General features: G+C 58.5%; 8 protein-coding genes across 8 annotated transcripts; 5 read left to right on the top strand and 3 right to left on the bottom strand.

The window, feature by feature from the left end:
* Positions 1-1,616: 1,616 nt before the first annotated feature.
* On the top strand, positions 1,617-3,787 carry BROUX77_007705 (uncharacterized protein; the record flags this gene model as incomplete). Its single annotated transcript, XM_073752828.1, has 4 exons — positions 1,617-2,251; positions 2,303-2,566; positions 2,631-3,034; positions 3,090-3,787. 4 exons carry the CDS (start codon positions 1,617-1,619, stop codon positions 3,785-3,787), a joined length of 2,001 nt encoding a protein of 666 aa, XP_073601998.1.
* Positions 3,788-4,214: 427 nt separating this feature from the next.
* Positions 4,215-5,150, top strand: BROUX77_007706 (uncharacterized protein; the record flags this gene model as incomplete). Its single annotated transcript, XM_073752830.1, has 2 exons — positions 4,215-4,313; positions 4,374-5,150. The coding sequence occupies 2 exons, from the start codon at positions 4,215-4,217 to the stop codon at positions 5,148-5,150; spliced, it is 876 nt and encodes a 291-aa protein (XP_073601999.1).
* A 193-nt stretch (positions 5,151-5,343) lies between these two features.
* BROUX77_007707 (uncharacterized protein) lies at positions 5,344-6,207 on the bottom strand (the record flags this gene model as incomplete). The annotated part of the gene is made up of 2 exons (XM_073752831.1): positions 5,344-6,067; positions 6,137-6,207. 2 exons carry the CDS (start codon positions 6,205-6,207, stop codon positions 5,344-5,346), a joined length of 795 nt encoding a protein of 264 aa, XP_073602000.1.
* An 892-nt stretch (positions 6,208-7,099) lies between these two features.
* On the top strand, positions 7,100-9,292 carry BROUX77_007708 (uncharacterized protein; the record flags this gene model as incomplete). Its single annotated transcript, XM_073752832.1, has 3 exons — positions 7,100-7,165; positions 7,255-8,955; positions 9,017-9,292. 3 exons carry the CDS (start codon positions 7,100-7,102, stop codon positions 9,290-9,292), a joined length of 2,043 nt encoding a protein of 680 aa, XP_073602001.1.
* Positions 9,293-9,916: 624 nt separating this feature from the next.
* Positions 9,917-11,928, top strand: BROUX77_007709 (uncharacterized protein; the record flags this gene model as incomplete). Its single annotated transcript, XM_073752833.1, has 3 exons — positions 9,917-10,465; positions 10,526-10,979; positions 11,048-11,928. 3 exons carry the CDS (start codon positions 9,917-9,919, stop codon positions 11,926-11,928), a joined length of 1,884 nt encoding a protein of 627 aa, XP_073602002.1.
* Positions 11,929-12,216: 288 nt separating this feature from the next.
* On the bottom strand, positions 12,217-13,601 carry BROUX77_007710 (uncharacterized protein; the record flags this gene model as incomplete). The annotated part of the gene is made up of 2 exons (XM_073752834.1): positions 12,217-13,253; positions 13,334-13,601. The coding sequence occupies 2 exons, from the start codon at positions 13,599-13,601 to the stop codon at positions 12,217-12,219; spliced, it is 1,305 nt and encodes a 434-aa protein (XP_073602003.1).
* A 435-nt stretch (positions 13,602-14,036) lies between these two features.
* On the top strand, positions 14,037-16,967 carry BROUX77_007711 (uncharacterized protein; the record flags this gene model as incomplete). Its single annotated transcript, XM_073752835.1, has 1 exon — positions 14,037-16,967. One exon carries the CDS (start codon positions 14,037-14,039, stop codon positions 16,965-16,967), a length of 2,931 nt encoding a protein of 976 aa, XP_073602004.1.
* A 266-nt stretch (positions 16,968-17,233) lies between these two features.
* Positions 17,234-18,025, bottom strand: BROUX77_007712 (uncharacterized protein; the record flags this gene model as incomplete). Its single annotated transcript, XM_073752836.1, has 1 exon — positions 17,234-18,025. The coding sequence occupies one exon, from the start codon at positions 18,023-18,025 to the stop codon at positions 17,234-17,236; it is 792 nt and encodes a 263-aa protein (XP_073602005.1).
* Between the last annotated feature and the right edge of the window lie 184 nt (positions 18,026-18,209).

An 18,209-nucleotide genomic window follows, 5' to 3' on the forward strand; every position in this document is an offset into this window, starting at 1 on the left:
CAGAGAGTCGCTGAAGGGCGGCAAATGAGGCTCATTGTTGTGTCTCCGCCCACCAGTCGCGGTCGTTTTTTTTCTTCGCCCTCCCAACGCGTCGCGTTCGGCGATGAGGCTGCTGACGCGACTCGTGAGCGGGGCGTCACTATGGCCTCTTTGGGAAGTGGAAAACACGTCCAGGGTTTTGGCCAGCTAGGGTCTCGGTGAGTTCGTCGGGGGTCTGTAGAGCTAGGGTCTCGGTCAAGTCAGCATGCCCAAGGCCGGCCGGCAGAATCACAGACACCACGACTCACTCCTGTATTGGGCCACCTGAATCTACCGCTTTCGACATGGAATGAGGAAGAAAGTTTGCAAGGCGGGCCGCCGACGCCGTCAGCAGATGCCTTCGACTTAAACACAGGTAAGCTTATTCTAACCCCAACCCTATCACGACTACCACGGCCACTAATACGACTTTGTCGGACTTCCCCACCGGTGATTATCACGCAAACACCATCCAAGACTTCCTCATAGCAAGGCATGTCCCTTGTTGAATACGATCTTTTTTGATTGCGCCGGAAGTATTGGAATGTTTTGAGTCTCAGCACACCCTCCTGATTGGCAGACTTTGGGAAGCCCTGGGAGAGATACCCGTCTCCTCTGTGTATGTGTACGGGTGTGTGCCCTGGTGCTGAGGGCTCTCTCCGGCTTGGTGATCCAGGTACGAGCTCTCCTTGCCATTTGCCTGGCCAACTGCAGAGACACGAATATACTTTGTGTAATATTTGTCCCAGGCCGTGCCTGTTGTGACGTAGTTCCAATGGCCATCGGCATTTTTAGCATCCCGATTCCCGCATAATCTGCAAATGTTCAGCAGTTTTCCAGCCCGGCCAGCCAGAGCACCATGTCTTTCTCAACGAACTAGCGGTGCCATCTGGACGGCTGGGTACCCGCTCTTGTGCGTGTCAGGTCATGGCCAAGAAGTCTCTACGAACCGCCAGCGTGTACGAACCGGCACAAGCACAAGTACAAGTACAAGTGCCTTGTATGTTGCAACTAACTATGTACAACAACGCTAGAAGGCTTCGTGTAAGTCGCTGCCGAGAGCTTGGGTGCAGCCAAGGGATCAATAGGAGCTCCGGGGGGAAGGGAAGTCTCCATAGGCCAAAGGTAACAATCACGCCAAGAGGTTATGTACTTTTTTTTATACGTGGGCAGGAAACACAGCTCCCCTCTGTCTGTTCATGTTCTAGGCTGGTCCCTCTAGAGAACATGCGCTGTGGCGACTGATCATCGCACTACCCTATATTTGCTAAGCCTGACTCGGGCTCTCTCCAAAGACGCCCTGGAAGTCAGGTGCTGATGGAACATCGCATGCTTGCAGGCTTAGAATGTCTTGCTTTGCTTGGCCGGGGGCCTGGCACAGGGCTAGGCCCGGTCCCGCCAGGTCGCAGCGAGGAAGTAATATATGTCCCACGCTGTGCACCTCAAGTCGAATCCAATCTCCCCTTGTTCTCTTTCCTCCCCGTGGCCGCGTGCACCAATGCAATTCTAGTGACTGTGTATCACCATTTGTCCTCCCTGTATATCAAAGGATTGCATCTTCTCTTCTTCTCTTGGCCGCCCTCGACAAGCCTCTCGCCATGACTTCACGCAACTCCCGCGTCTCCACCATGCGGAACTCTTCGCTCTCGCTGCAGGCTAGCAGCATCAACGAGCTGGGTCCCGCCGACAACTCGCCCACCACGTCCTCTGCGCAAGACCCCAAGTACAGCAACACCAGCGTCGCCACCCACGATCAAAGTGTTAGCGGCCGGACTCTCTCCAACATGCCCGAGCGCTACTCCACCGCGCCCACCATTGCCGTCAGCTTTGCCAGCCAGGACGGCGTGATCAAGGATGTGCCACAAATGCCGCACTCCTACAAGTACGGCGGCAGCGCAGTCTCGCTGTCCAGTCCGTTAAAGGAGGCGCCGATGCGCGCTGAGTTGGATTCGACTGGTAGCTCAGAGCCGCCGTCGCTAGGCCCTGCCGCACCGCCGTCACATCAGCAGTTTAACCCCCGTTCGCTGCGCTTCTGGCTCATCATCGTGTCTAACTTCGTTGCCATCTTCCTGGTGGCACTTGACCGCACGATTCTCACTACTGCCATTCCCAAGATGACAGATGCCTTCCGCACGCAAAGCGACATTGGGTGGTACGGATCAGCGTACATGTTAACGTCGGCAGCGTCACAACTGTTGTTTGGGCGCTTATACAAGTTTTACAACATCAAGTGGTAAGCAACACGCCATTACATTCATGGAGACTCACTAACAAAATATTCCAGGACCTATATCCTAACAATTATAATTTTTGAAGCTGGCTCAATTGTTTGCGCAGCTGCTCCAACCTCAATCATTTTCATCATCGGCCGCGCCATCGCTGGTGTCGGCTCTGCGGGCATATTTTCTGGCTCCATGATGATCATGATTCCCATGGTGCCGCTGTCGAAACGGCCACTCTTCCAGGCCGCCTTTGGCATGATTTTTGGAATTTCATCTGTTATTGGTCCCTTGGTTGGTGGTGCCTTTACTCAAGCGATCACCTGGAGGTGAGTTTTCAATCTGATGAGTAGTTGGTATTTAGCGCTGAGCTCCTCGCTAACGGTTTAACAGATGGTGCTTTTGGATCAATTTGCCTGTCGGTGGAATCGCTTTCCTGCTTCTAATCTTCCTTCTCCCCAACCAGCGTTCCAATCAACCATCCGTTCCGCTGTGGCAGCACATTATTCGGCTGGACCCCATCGGCACGCTGTTCTTCATCCCGTCTATTGTGTCTCTGCTGCTCGCATTGCAGTGGGGTGGCTCTGAGTATGAGTGGGACAACTGGCGCATCATTGTACTCTTCACTGTGTTTGCCGTCGGGTTTATCGCCTTTGCGGCGGTGCAAATGATTATGCCCAAGACAGCGACAGTACCAAAACATGTTATTTGCCAGCAGTCCATGCTGGCTGGCGCTTTCTTTATGCTGTTTCTTTCAGGTGCTATGATGATGGCCATCTACTATGTGCCTTTGTGGTGTGAGTTTGTCTGTTTTTCTTTGGCACTGGTATTTTTACTAACTCTTCTGTACAGTCCAAACGGTCAAGCATGTCAGCCCAGTTAATTCTGGTGTCTATACTATTCCCTTGATGCTCTCCATGATTGTCTCTAGCGTCATGTCGGGCATTGGGATCCAAAAATTCGGATACTATGTCCCGTCCATGCTTCTGTGCCCCGTCATCATGGCCATCGGCGAGGGCTTCCTCAGCACTCTGGACCCTGACACATCCAGCTCCCGGTGGATTGCTTTCCAATTCCTGACGGGCTTTGGTCTTGGATTTGGCATGCAGACAGTGAACCTGGCCGTTCAGACGGTGATGCCAAAGGAAGATGTGTCTACCGGCATCGCCATCAGCTTCTTCTCGCAGCAGCTGGGTGCTGCCATCTTTGTGTCTGTCGGCCAGTCTATTCTTAGCAACTTGCTGCGCGAGCGGCTGCGTGGTATCCCTGGAATTAATGACCGTATCGTGGTCTCAGAGGGCGCAACGCACCTGCATGACCTTGTGGGACCTCGGTACCAGGCCCAGGTGGCTTCCGCATACAACCACGCCTGTACGCGCATCTTTTTTGCCGGCGCCATGCTCTGCTGTGGTACTTTTATCAGTGCATTGTTTATGCAATGGAAGAGCGTCAAGAAGGAGAACCCAGATGCGTCTGCTAATGCATCTGGCCAGCAACACGAAAAGGTTGAGACACCGCCGGCTGCCAGGGAGACGGAACAAACGGTGTAATGACGCAAGAATTTAGACCGCTGCTGCTCTGATCCTTTATGTGTATATGTCTAACTGCCTACATAATTTGTCTATAGCTTGATCAATAATCATAATGTACTTGGGCCTGCGGAGGCTTCAGAAGATGTTGTCCCAGTTGGTTACACATGTGACGTTTCACAAGTGCCGTAAAAATTTAGGGTCTATGTACCAGGGTTATATGTGTCAATCGGCTTACCGAAACGCAGGGTGTACAGGGTACTTTCAATTACACAGGCGTAGTAGGCAATCCGCAGGTACCTCTTAGTGTCTTGGTGGAGAAAATATTTTTCTTCTTCGCCAATAACACCAACATCACATCAACCAACTTAGAAATCAACATCAGCCCAACCAGAATCTTTAGTTCCTTTTTATTTCATCTCGCTATAAATTCCTAGACATTCTCAAAATGGGCAAGAAGAGAAGCCACGAGGCGTCCTCCAAGGACGAGCCTATCGCTAACCGCGACACCAGGATGAAGGATGACAACGAGAGCTCCGACGACGAGGTATGAGTGTATATGGTTATTATCACGGGCGCACCTTTCTGAAGCTAACCCAACTTGCAGGACTTTGATATCGTTAATGTGGACTTTGAGTGGTTCAACTTTGACTCTGAGATTGACTACCACGGCACCAAGAGTCTGCTGAGACAGTTGTTTGATGTCGATGCCGTGTTGCTGGACATTTCCGGCCTGGCCGACATGATCTTGACGCAGAATACGATTGGTTCGACGGTCAAGGTCGACGGCAAGGCCACCGATGCCTACGCCATGATGACGGCGCTCAACGCACAGGAGCACATTGCCAAGACGCCCATGGCCAACCTGGTGGGCTACCTCAGTGAAAAGGCCAACAGCAGCGCGGCTCTGGCGCCGGTGGCTTCGCTACTCGCGGCTGGCTCGGGTGCACAGGTGGCCGTGGTGTTTTCGGAGCGGCTGGTCAACATGCCGGCGGAAATTGCGCCGCCCATGTACTCGATGCTGATCGACGAGGTGGCAGCGGCGGTGGAGGACGGCGAGCCGTACAACTTTACGCACTACCTGGTGGTCAGCAAGGTGTACAGCGAGGTCGAGTCAACGCTGGTCGAGACGGAGCGCAAGAAGAAGAAGGCCAAGGAGGACTCGAGCGCCTTTTTTTTTTTCCACCCCGAGGACGAGGTGCTCCAGAAGCATGCGCTGGCGCACGGCAGCTTCGACTTCACCAAAGAGGACGATGCGGTGGCAGATAGCAAGCGGGCGTTCCAGGAGATGGGCATCAAGACAAGGGGGCACATGATTCTCATTGAGGCAGCCAAGTTCCAGGGCGCAGTGCAGGCCGCCGAGGCGTATGTCAAGTCGCAGTAGGGTAGGGGAGCAAGGGGCAAATCAATAGGTGCGGGAAAGGGATAGACAAAAAGAATTGTTATGACTGGGGCTCCTCTATCTGGGCTTGAATATATGATATCTTCTATGACGGCAAGCAAAAAAGGCAATAAAAAAGGGAATATACCCACTATAAGCTGTGCCCCCTCCCCCCTCCCTCTCTTCCCTGAATGTATTACAGATCATCGCCATCTAGACGCTGCATCAGATAATCGACCTCGACCTCCTTGGTCAGAGGGATGACAAAGTCCTTGTACATGGACACGACCGCTTCGACGTTGATCTTGGTCTGCGTCTCTTGCTTGGACGGGTCAGTGCCGTAAGTCAGAGCCTTGAGCCGGAGTCTTTCGAGCACCTGCTTCTCAACGGCAACATTGGTAATGGCGGCGCCAAGGCCCTCGTGGTCGTGGGCCTTGATCAAGGCCGTGAATCGCGCGCGCTCGGAGCGGAACTTGCTCTCAGCGACAAACTTGCCAAAGTGGATGCGGCGCGACAGGGCCTGCAGACAGGCAATGTCGCAGGTAGCGGCCGAGCCGTAGTGCTCCTGGCTGGCGCCGCGGTCCTCGCGCCCGAAGTCGGGGCACACGGCGGGCAGGAAGGTCTGGGTGTAAAAGGTGCGAATCTTGTCGTTGACGTTGACGTCATTGGCGTGCAGAGTGCGCGGGTAGTTGAGCGGCTTGAGAATGGGCTGGGCCAGCGCATCGGGGAAGAAGGGATACTCGTCGGGCGACTCGTAGCGGCGGATGAGCGACTGGAGGCGCTCCTGCTCGCGTAGGTACCAGTCCATGAAGCTCAGATCGCTTTCCGGGATCGGCACGGCGCCCGGGACGTAGATGCTAGGGTTCAGAGCAAACTGCACGCGCTCAATGAGATGGAAGGTGATGGTGTCCTCGAGGCGGCTGGTAGGGGGAGAGGGTCAGACGGAGGCTCAGGACAGGGACGCGGAGGGAGAGGCTCAGAAGACATACATCAATTGGAACCGGATCTGGCTCAGATCGAGAGCCTTTTCAGCGTCAGACAGATCCATGAGAAAGTCCATGTTGATGATGTCAGCGTGAGATGTCGTAACCACAGCCGGCAAAGTGCAGCTTCGGGCTGGGCGTGGAGGGGACCGGAAGAGTGTAGAGCCACGTTTGAGTCACCGGCCGATTGTAGGGTTAGAAGACACATGTGTAAGGGTCTCGGTGGGCCTCGGTGAAATGCAGCCAAAAGGCGGGGAGCCGATGCCCTGAGATGAATCGAATCTAGTCTCCAGCCAGCCAGCCCGCCTGTGATTGGCCAGCCTTGTCCCAAGCTTTAGCTCGCTCGGCTCTTGGGTGTGGCAGCTGGAGATGTGCCGTCCGGCTTCATCAGCCCTCTCCGCCCGGCCTGCATTTCCTGCTGAATAGCACCACGCCCCCTTATTTTTTCTTGTTGGCTACTTTGCGCAAAGCTCTTTTTATCCCGACTCTGCCGCTCCTTATTTTTAGCCTGAGGTTTGCCTGCATACGTCATCAACAGCGAGCCTCTCTCCTAGACCCCCGAAAAAAACCACAGCGCCGCCCAGCTTCAGCACGCCGCCGGCTGGCCTCTGCGAGACTCCCCCGTGCTGCCGAGTCCGCACCGGGCAACGGAGCCGCTCCTGTGTCCCCCTATCCGGCTTCAACCGCAGCGAGAAGCCCCCTCCGGGCCTCCCAGCGCTCGCGGCCGGCTCTGCGCGTGTTCACCCGTTGCACAGAACCCGGGTTCGCCGTGTGCCCGAGACCCCCCGCTCTCCGGGCCAACTGGCAGTGGCTCTTTTCTGGCTTGACCACCACGACGCCCTCTCTGCAACCAGCAGTCTGGGAAACGTAGGCGCCAGCAAAGACACTGAAGCAGTTAAAGGCTCGCTGGCTGGTTAGACTCGCCCTCTGCTCTTGCAGGTTGACGGCGTTTTGCCTCTGCTGCCCTCAATGTCGGAGTCGCCTTTCAATGGGTTTTCCGACGAAGCTGCCGAAGATGACGGTCCCTTGATTTCCGTAAGTTAGGCCATTCCTCTCAGACTTTTTCCCGTGCCGAAGCTACTCTGGCGCCCTCCGTACCCCCCTCTGCTAACCACACGTCCCAGACCCGCGGTCTTGAAAACTTTGGCCGCAAGGTTTCAACCACTGCTAGCCACATCATGGGTACCAATCTCTCCGGCGTTGGCGAGTCGCCCTCTGGTGTCAACTCTCACTACCATCTTGCCATGACCCAGGTCCACAAGCAGCTCGCCAAGCCGAGCATTCAACGCGGCGTGTTTGCCCTCGCCCGGACGACACCCACCGACATGGTCCGGAGCAAGTTCTCGCGCAGAGAAATACAGCACCGCGCTCTAACTACGCTTTCCGACGATATGCTCCAAAACATCCCCAAGATTGACAACACATACTCATTGTTCCAGGGCTTCCAGGCCAGCCACCCCGAAATGGCCGACGACGAAAAAACCACGGCCGGCGCTGGCTCCAGTGGTGGCGCCAAGTTAACGCGGCGAGGGAGGATAGACCGCTTCCGAAAGCTGCTCCAGGACACGGCTAGCGGCAACCCGTCGTCGCCACAGACTTTGATTGCCATGAAGCGGGAAAAGGCGTCACTAACCCACGACTTTGAGATGCTGGGTGTGCGCAAAAACATGGCTACATGTGAGATCCGCGAGATCGACAACAAGATTTCGAATCTGGCTGGCATGCGCCGCATATTGATGGAGCGGCTGGCATCGCTGGAGCAAGACGAGGCGGTTTTGGAACACGAGATTGTAGAAATCGAATCGAGGATACACGTCGCCGAGGTTGTCATAGAGCAGGATGCTCTTGAACGCGCCAACTCACCCACTCGGTCTGAACGCGATCTCGTCGGCTCTGACGACGAATCTTTGTCTTCCGGCTTCATGTCTAAATCAGTCTACGAAAAACTACCACACCCTCACTCTTCTGCCGCCTCCACAACCTCACGATCAAAAAAGCCCCGCACCATCCGCCGGAAATCCATGCCCGTGCTCCACGAATACTTTGAAACCGGCTCAAGCATCAAAGAGTTCCGCGCCCATCAGGATACCATTACTGCTCTCGACTTTGATACGCCCTTTGGCTTGATGGTAACTTCTGCCTTGGATGACTCGCTCAAGGTGTGGGATCTAAATGCAGGACGCTGCATTGGCGTTCTGGATGGTCACACAGCCTCTGTTCGGACCCTCCAGATTGAGGACAATATATTGGCCACTGGCTCTGTCGATGCGACTATCCGGTTATGGGATATGAGCAAGGCCCACTACGACCCCCAAGGCAGCCATTTCGGCCGCGAAGAAGACGACGGCATTGCTTTCGAAAACCCCGACGATGAGCCTGTCGACCCACCAGAGGGCAGCATGGCCGACTGCCCGCTCTACACTCTGGAGTCACATGTTGACGAAATCACGGCGCTCCACTTCCGTGGCGACGTGCTCGTGTCTGGCTCTGCTGACAAGACAATCCGTCATTGGGATCTAGAAAAGGGGCGCTGCGTGCAAACGCTGGACGTCATGTGGGCTGCTGCCCAGGCGTCCGCTACGCTCGGCTCCGACAGTGGATGGATCCAGACGGGCCGCTCGATGACGCCGCGTGCTGACTTTGTCGGGGCGCTGCAGGTTTTTGAATCTGCGCTGGCTTGCGGCACGGCCGATGGCATGGTCCGCCTCTGGGATCTACGCAGTGGCCAGGTGCATCGCAGCCTAGTGGGTCACACAGGAGCTGTCACCTGTCTGCAGTTTGACGACGTGCATCTGGTCACAGGCAGCATGGACCGGAGCGTCCGGGTATGTTACTAGAGAACCCCCCAACAAAACCCTGAGCCTGCTTTACTAACACAGCCAACAGATATGGGATCTCCGCACGGGCGCCATCCACGATGCTTTTGCATACGACAGCCCCATCACCAGCATGATGTTTGACACGCGCCGCATCGTCAGTGCCGCTGGGGAGGACGTGGTCAAGGTGTACGACAAGGTCGAGGGCCGCCAGTGGGACTGCGGCGCCGGCGTGACGGCGGCAGAGGAGGGCAAGAGCCCGGCTATCATTGAGCGGGTACGTGTCAAGGACGGGTACCTCGTTGAGGGCCGGCGAGACGGCATGGTGGGAGTGTGGACGTGCTGAGGAAGAGGGAGAGGGCTGGGGCGCTCTCACCCACACACCATCCAACGCGCCTTGTCGCGCAACTTTTGACACCTTATGCACACTGTATTTGTATATATATAACTGGAGGAATCCAACAGCATTTCAGGGTTTGGCCTGCTTGTGTATCTAGGGTTACGTTGCGCTAGCTCCAGGAAGCTTTGGCGGTAAATGACGACAGTGAAAGTGCCGCAGCTCCACTGTAAACATGTAACTTGCCAATTAGACGTCGCGTATGTGGACGTAAGTTTGGACCCCGCTTTTAAGATGTCGTGCAGAGGTTGAGCTTCATCACCAATTTTGGCGAAGCAGACGACAAAAAAGCCAGGCGAGCAAAAGCACTCAAAGCAACGTTTTAGCACGTTTCGCTGGGATATTTTTGCATTGTCGATTAGGATTTATCAAGCCAGTTTTTTTTCTCAGCTGGTCATCGTTCTTTTTTTTTTCTGTTTGTTTTTTTAGGCTTAATTGGTAGCTTCCGGCGGCTCTTCTTGACGGCCAGAATCCCCCGCTTCACGAACAGCCCGAATCGCCGCTTGACAACACCCCACCCCCCCTGAACCCGATCTTGCATCCCTTTTGAACTCCTCCGCGCCGACGCCCGAAATGGACTACACACCCCCGCTCCACGATCCCGACAACCCGGTCGACGCCTCCCCATGGGGCCCCTCAGACACCAGCGCCGCCGGCGCCTCGCCGTGGGCCGCAGCCGCCGACAACTCGCCACACGCAGACTCCACTGGCGGCGGCTTCAGCGCCGCCATTGATGCCGACGCTGGCGGGTTTGGCTATGATCCGGCCCATTCTTCGGCAGGTGCGATCAGCAGCGCTGCTTCCGGCGGCTTTGAAGCGCCAGAGGACACCGGTGGTTTTCAGCAGGAGCCACATGGCAGTGACTCGCTCGACGGCCAGACGGGCGCTGCCCCCAGCGATGCAGGACCCAGCACTAAGCAGACGGATATGCCGCCTGCGACGCCGGTCAAGTCACAAGCGCAGCAGCGAGCGGCGGTCGAGGGCTCGGCGAAGAATAGCGCCGGCAGCCAGGCCGAGGGCCGGGCCGGGCAGCAACAGCAGCAGCAGTTCCGGCTGACAGCCAAGATTACCGGCCTTGAGCGGCCGGGCAAGAAAGACCCGATCCTGCGGTTTGATGTGCATGTGGGTTGTCTTCTTTTTGAATGGCCGATCCGGGAGAATACTTGCTAACCATGGGCCTAGACCAATCTCACGCGCTACCGCACCACGCAGTACCGCGACGTGCGGCGTCTGCACTCGGAATTCGTCAAGCTGGCGGAGCATCTGATCTCGGCTAATCCCGAGGCCCTGGTGCCGGCTGTGCCGCCGGCCTGCACATCGGCAGGCGCGGGCACGGGCGAGGACGAGACGCGCGTCAAGGCGCTCATGCAGCGCTGGTTCAATGTGGTCTGCAGCAATGAAATTCTGATGCGCGATGACGAAATGATTCTCTTTGTCGAAAGCGACTTTGGCTACAGCCCCATGGTGCGCATCAAGCAGCCGGCGACCGGCGTCCGCCGTAAGATCCTCAAGCAGTTTGCACCGCCGCCGGATGACACGCCCGAGTTGTCGTATGCGCGCCCCGTGGTCAAGCTATTCTACTTGGGCACCATGGATGCGGGCCACAAGGTCGACAAGCTGGTCAAGGCTAGAAGAGGTATGTAGCGCAGGTTTGGTTGGATCCATGCGGGCGCATAGCACGGTCTTGCTAACCATTGGCTCTAGGTCTGGGTCTCGCCGAGTCGGACTTTGGCGTCAAGATTGGCGCCATGCATGTGCAAGAACTGCACCAGGGCCTTGCGAACGCGTATCGCAAGCTTGGCAAGATTATCCAAACAGTCGGCGACTGCCACGCAGCACAGGCCACGGCCGAGGCCACCACGCTGGGCGACCCGTTCCAATACCACTCGCAGGACTCCTTCATCGTCAAGGAAACCCTGACCAACCGACAGATTCTCATCCGCGAATTCCTGCAGGCGCAAGAACAAACACGCAGTCGGCTTGCGGCGGCCGACCGGCTCAAGGCCAGCTCGAGCGTGCGGCGCGAAAAGGTCGACGAGGCCATCTCGTCGCTCGAGGAGGCGCGCGCGCTCGAAACGCACCTGTACCAGAAAAAGACGCGCGTGACGCACAGCCTCGTCGGCGAGCAGCGCAAGTGGATCGTCCGCTCTGCTGCCGATCTGCGCCTCAGCATCCGCGAGTTCACCCTGCGCGAGATCGAGGCCGAGCGCCGCATTCTCGCCATGCTCGAGACGGTCCGCCCGGACATCCGCGCCATCGACTCGTCCGGCGGCCTCAGCCGCCTCGGCCGCGAGGCACACCCGCCCGTGCGCCGCACTGGTCCTGCGCCTTCCCAGGGCCCCAAGGGCGATGCGTGGAGCGGCATACCGCGTCGCTCTGACCCGACTATGCGCAGCATTAGCGGTTCGTTTGCGGCGAGCGGGGCGGCGGCGGCAGGTGGAAGCGGTGTGACGGAAGAGAATGCCGCGGACGGCGGCGGCGCAAGAACCAGCGTGGGAGGAGCGGCGTTGATGGCAAGCGAGGACGATGATAATAGGCTTGACGCACGCAATGCGGCGAGCAGGCTGGCGGCAAGTACATTCTAAGCGGCTGGAAACCGGAGAGCTTGGCGGCATGTACGGCAGGAGAGAGAGAGAGAGAGAGCACATGAGTTTATGGATAATAGAAATTGACTACGGCGAAGAATACGGGATCCAGGAAGCTGTTATTGTTGTTTTTTTTTTGCCGTGACTATAACAAACTGGAAGCGAGAAGAAGAAACAAAAGATACCAAGTATTGCATCATGTGGAAACGCCAGACACCAGTGCAATAAAGCAGAGCAACAAAATCAACCACCACAGCCCGAAAAATAACACATATGCCAGCGGCTAGATCAAGGCCGCAGATCCGCCGAGCTCCGTCGCTGGTCCGGCATAATCAGCATGCCCGCGCTGCCGCCGCCACCGCCGCTCCCACCAGGGCCCGCTCTGGCCTCAGCGGCACTGCTAGCGGCCGCAACCAACTTCTTCAGGCGCGGCATACCAGCAGCAGCGGAAGCAGGCGAGCCATCGGCAACCGCGTAGAGGCGGTTGGCCACGTGGCTCTGGCAGGCGGCCTGGACGGCAACGTTAATCAGGTCGATGGCGGCGGCGGCGGTTTCCTCGGCGGCCAGCTCAGCAGCGAAGGCGGCGCTGTCGGACGGCTCAATCAGGCCGAGGCGCACGACGGCCGCGAGGATCTGGCGCAGGATGCTGTGGTCGGGCGCGACGGCGGGCACGGCACCGGAGCATGGGCCCGAGAGCGCCGAGAGGTATGCGGCTAGCAGGTCGACGCGGGCTTGGAGCATGCGCACAGCGTTGGCTTTGGTCCGGAGAGCGGCGATGGTGTCTTCCTCGTCGCGCATCAGTTGCAGCTCAGTGGGCTGGGGCAGGCCGCTGTCTGACGCCTTCTGCTTGCCCTTGCTCTTCTCGGCGTCTTTGGATGCAGCGGGCGTGCTGGCGGTAGTCTCGGCAGCCGTAGCAGTGGTCGGACCATCTCTCACGATAGCCTTTGCGTTGCCGCCGCCCGCAGCCACAAAGTCCATGCCAATCATCTCAGCATCGTCGGTAACCACCGTGTACTGCGCCAGCTCTGAGAACTGGCGGGGCATGACGGCCCCGGCGGCCGCCTCGTCGGTGCCCGACAGGATCTTGTCGCCGTCGGCAGACTCGCTGCCGGCCGCGGCGCCGGGCAGAAGCCGGCTCTCGTAGAAGGTGATGGGGAGCGTGCTGCTGCTGCTGCTGCCGAGGTCGTGGTCCGGGTGGAAGGCCAGCAGCAGCAGGTCGCGGTCGTGGAAGTGGCGGGCGAGGCTCTCGTGCAGCGGCAGCACACGGTGATCTGGGCCCGAGCGCGGCAGGATGGTGTAGTAGCCGACGACGCGGGTGTGGGATTCTGGATGCGGTTAGCCACGGCACACGGGGGGGAGCTTGTGTCTCTCTCTCTCTCTCAAGCCACATATAGCCCGTACTTACGCAGTTGGTCGCAAAAGCCCAGCACCTCGCTGTCCACAAGACACTCGGCAGCCGGGCCGAGCCTGACGGCAAGGTCAAAGGCGCGGCTGACAGACACCTTGCAGCCGTCCTGCGTGCCCATCAGCAGGCCGGCGAGTGGCAGAGCCGGCTCGGCAGCGGCGCGCAGGCTGTGCCGGGCAACGTGGTCGGAGATGCTGAGCAGGACAATCGGGTGGATGGAAAGCTGCACGTCGGCCGACTTTTGACCGGCAATCAACGGGACACTCATTTTGAAGGTGGTCGGCGTGGTCGGCGTGGCAAGGTGGATGGCGGGGAAGATCAGAAGATGGATCGATGACGCTGGTAGTCAGGACGAGACCGGGCTAGGGTTAGGGCAGCAGGGTTGGACTAGCCATTCTAACCCTATCTTTGTGTTGTCTCCTGTGTAACCTCGGCGAGACAGCCTCTGCCTAGTAGGCTTTGCGTGCATCTCAGGCTGGCCGGCATATTATCTCTCCACCAGCATAAAGGGCCTTCAAAGTGTGCTGATAGTGCCGGCCTTAGGACTTTGCCGATGATTTCTGCCTGTCTCGTCTCCCGGCATCTAGCCATTCAAGCCCGTCTACATGAGGCCTATAAAGCCTGGCTGTCTCAGGGCTAAGCCCAGGAGCCTCCCACTGGACTCCTACTTCTGTGCTGATAGGCCTATTTCGGACAGCCTACCATGGAAACACACCAGCAGTACTCTACTGGCTCTCCGGCCAAGCTTTCCTGCGACACCGCCTCTGCTCTCCCGCGCCCGCCGCAAACCTCCGCCGCGCCCGGCCCTGCGGCCCCGTTCAGCCATCGGCTTTCCGTGTGGCAGGACCCTGCGCGTCTGCTGGACCGCTTGCCCTCGATCGACTCGCTGCCGGCGCTTGAGGCGCCTTTGCGCTCGGCCTACGATAGCTGTCCGCCGAGCCAGGCTGCGTCGTCCGAAGCCCAGCCACAGCCACACAGCCTGAGTCTGCCTCCGCTGCCCCATTTGCTGCCGTATTCGCATCCTGCGCGGCCACAGTCGTCGCCGTTGCACCCGCAGGCTACTGAGCCGTCGGGTGCGGCGCTTGGTGCAGCTGTGAGCGAGCCGTCGCGCGCGTTGCTGCTGCCGGCTACGGCTGGAGTGTCGGCTATCTCGCGGCAGCTTTCGGTGCACGAATCAGCCGTGCCGTTGGACGCTTCGGCTTCAGGAGCTGCAGCCACAAAGCCACAGTTTGAGCCTCGGCAGACGCTTGATACAACCTTGGTCTCCTTGGTGCCTTCTGCACAGACGCCCATCCCGCCAAGTCAGCCTCAGACTTGCACTGCTCCTTCTGTAGCTACACTTGAGGCTTCTCATACTGTTGCAGATCTCTCGGCCAAGGCTTCTTCACAATTCTGTTCCCAGGGCTCTGTCTCTGGGACCGAGGAATCGGCCTCTATAAGATTAAGCTCGTCTTTGAAGCCAGACTCTAAACCTCCCCAGCAGCCTCAAACTCTGTCACTACAGGCACAGACAGAGCAGGTCTCGACGGTAACTCCAGTCCTAACTGAACTGCCCATTGAACCCAGTGCTCCACCAAATCTCCAGATACAGCCTTCGTCGGTTCAACCACAGGAGCCGCTTCCAGCCGCGACCGCACCTTCGGCAGTGATAGAAGCTCCTCTAATCTCACAGTCCACCCCCGTCGCTCAACCCCCTCCCCCCAATCCCAGCACTCAGGCCACTCCACGGACCATGGACCTGAGCAACGTTTGCGGGCTTCCTCAGCTTCTTTCTCACAACCAGTCTGCGGGATATCCGCCCAATCTCCTATCAGCATCAGCTTCTGGCGTGTACGCTCAAAATCTCCAGCAGGCGTTTCCCTTGAACTTCGGTGCTGCTCTACAGCAGCAGCAATTCTTAAGCCAGCAAAACTACAACGCCTTGCTATCCAACTCGCTGTCTTTGAAGGCTCCAGAGGCCTTGGGCCTGGTAGGCTTTCCCGTGGCTGAACCATCCTGCCAGCCAACTATTCAGACACAGGCTCATAAACTATTAGTAGAGCAGCTTTTAGCCTCACAGCCTGCCAGACAACAGATCTTGACACAACAGCAGCAGCAGCAGCTAGCACATTTGTATGAGCTACAACAACAACAACAACAACAACAACAACTGCAGCAGCAGCAGCAGCAAGTCCCAGTCTTGGCTATAAAGCGGCCCCGCCCCGCCGACGACCCTCCCCAGAGCTCTGCCAAACGCTCCAAACCCAGCCCGAGCTTACCGAACCCGCTTCCCCCTCCCGATCCGCCTATGAAGAGCCGCATGGCGTCGGCGTTGCTTGCCCTGAACCCCGAGCTTGCCAGCCACCCAATGTGGAGTTCTGTCGTCGCATCAGCACCGGAGCCTGCCCCAGCAGCGGAGAAAGCGAATGCGCAGAGCCAGGAAGCCCTCAAGACAGTAGAGCTGACCACAGAGGCGCAGGGCATCAGACACGCAAACTATAGTAGTTTGGTGCACGGGAATTCAGTCGGGCCTGAGGACTCTTCTTTGCTACAAATCCCGCAGGCGAAAGCGAGCGAGGGACCAGAGGAAACGACGTCGTCGAAGCTGCCGCCGCAAACAACAATAAACCTCCCAGATGGGCTATCCGAAGCGCAGATGGAAGCCGTCAAGACCCTCTTACCGCGTCTCTTCCCCACCAAGTCCGAAAACCAATTATCTCATCCAACACCACCGGCCGCCAATATCTCCATGGTCGAACCCGTACCCAACCAGTCGTTACTCTCGTACCAAGGTATCCCTTTTCTTCCGCAGCCCGAGCAGTCGCAAAGCCTCCAGCAACAGCAACAACAACAAAGGCACGCGCTTGCTCTTGCGCTGGCAGCCGACTCCCCAACCTCGTCGCTACTCCTGCAGCCCCAGAGCCAAGCTCAAGCCGGCCAGGCCGGGGTTACCCTGGCGCAGGCACAGCTCGCATACCAGCCCGTCGATCACCGGCTTGCCGCTCTCGGCACACAGGCAGCTGGTGCACAATACACCGGGCTAGTCACGCCGAATGGGGGGCTCGGTGGCGCCAGCGCCGGCATCCTGTCGGATAGCCAGAATCTGCAGCAGCAGCTCCAGCAGCTGCGACAGCTCCAGCGCCTACGTCAGATGACACACGCGCAGCAACAGCAACAGCAGCAGCAACAGCAGCTCAGTCGACGCCGCCTCACGCTCAGCCAACAGCAAGCATCCCAGCCCACTGCACCCTCCCAATTCAGCAGCCACCCATCCCCATCGCGAGCGCCAGACACGCCCGAGCCCGGCTTCATCAAGCACGTCATCATTGACATTCTCGACAGCATCCTGGAGACCATGCCGCTGGACCAAATCGCCAAGCGGCAGTCGCTGGCGCCGCAAAAGGTGCGCGCCATCTTCGAGGCGCTCGTGCAGGTGCCCATGCTACGGTATCCCGGGGATAAGCGCAAGGTGAGCAAGTTTGCGCTGAACAAGCTGCGCGAGTACCACGAGGCCAAGAAGAAGATGGTGAGTGGCGCGGGCGGTAGCGTCGCGGTCAAGACGGACGGCGCCGCGCCGCAGATGCCCTTTGCGCTGGCCAAGTTCATGGGCGAGAGTGGGCCAAAGGACTATCCGGCGGGTGTGCCGACGTGGTAGAGTTCGGGGTTTGGGGTGGGGCGCCGCGCCGCGGGTTAGATGGACGACATAGTTATTCACGATTACTAGTAGACGTAGCTTAGAAGTCATTAATGGCTGGTTTTATTCAAGATCAAAAGAGCAATGTGGAAAACAAGTTGAAGTAAAAAGAAAAAGAAAACAAGTAAGCATCGCGTTCTACACAAGGCGGAGAGATGGGAGAGGCGCCAATACAGCATACAGACCAGCCGATGCGCCCACCGCCTCTCAATCCTACACCTCCACCCTCACTCCCCTCTGCTCCAACGTGCCACCAGACCCTGCAATTTCACCGCATTCCTTCTCATCAGCCCTTCCACCACCCGGACCTCCCCGAAATCCCCGCTCTTCCTCGCCGCGCGCCGAACCCCTCTATACCGGCCTCCCAGGCGGTAGAACAGCGACAGCGCCGCATGCTCCTCCGCCAGCGCGCGGCCGCCGCAGTCGCGCAGCTCCGGCGACACTTCGCGGCTCGCCTCTGCGCTCGTCGTCGCCGGTGAGCCCGCGCCAGACGAGCCCGGCCACGCGATCGAGCTGCCGCAGTCGGTAAAGGCGTGGTCGAGCGCGCGCTGCATGTCCTGCAGCTGGTCAGCGGACAGCAGCGGCTCGGCGGCGGCGGCAGCGGCGCGGGGTGTGCTTATGTCGTCGAATGTGTCGTTGGGCGCCTGCGCGCCGCACCGCCGGCTCTCGCGGCGCAGCCGGCGCTCAGGCCCGTACATCGCCAGGCGCACCTGGACACCCACGGGCGGCGGCGGACTGAGCGCAGTGAGCGGCCCGTCATTGGAATAGTCGTCGTCGTCGAGCGCACCGCAGCGCACCGAGTAGACGGAGCTAGTCTTTGAGAGCGAATCCGCCGCAGCGTCTTCGGCGTCGGAGCCGTCCGCGTCGGACACGTAGCCCGCGGCGCTGGCCGCGGCGCCTACGCTGTCGAGGATGCGGCACATGTCGTCGATGCGCTGCTGGTCGGCGGGCGAGAGGAAAGAGAGCTTGCGGCGCACGAGCAGGCGCGTGCGGTAGGTTTCGAAGCTGGGGACGGACATGGCGGAGCAGCGGACTGCTGTATCTGTGGTGGTGTTTTGGAGAGGGGGAGGGGGGGTGTACCGCCGGGCGAAGCGGTTAGCACACTAAACTCGGCGCAGAGGGGGGGCGTACCTTGGTCTTGATATCAGCAGGGCCAGCCCAGAGCGTCCACGCTTCCCGGCGGTATAGCAGAGAGAGCGCGCA

This window comes from Berkeleyomyces rouxiae (assembly GCF_048999995.1).
Source record: "Berkeleyomyces rouxiae strain 22BRR77 chromosome Unknown BrBRR77_ptg000012l, whole genome shotgun sequence".
Taxonomy (NCBI): domain Eukaryota; kingdom Fungi; phylum Ascomycota; class Sordariomycetes; order Microascales; family Ceratocystidaceae; genus Berkeleyomyces; species Berkeleyomyces rouxiae.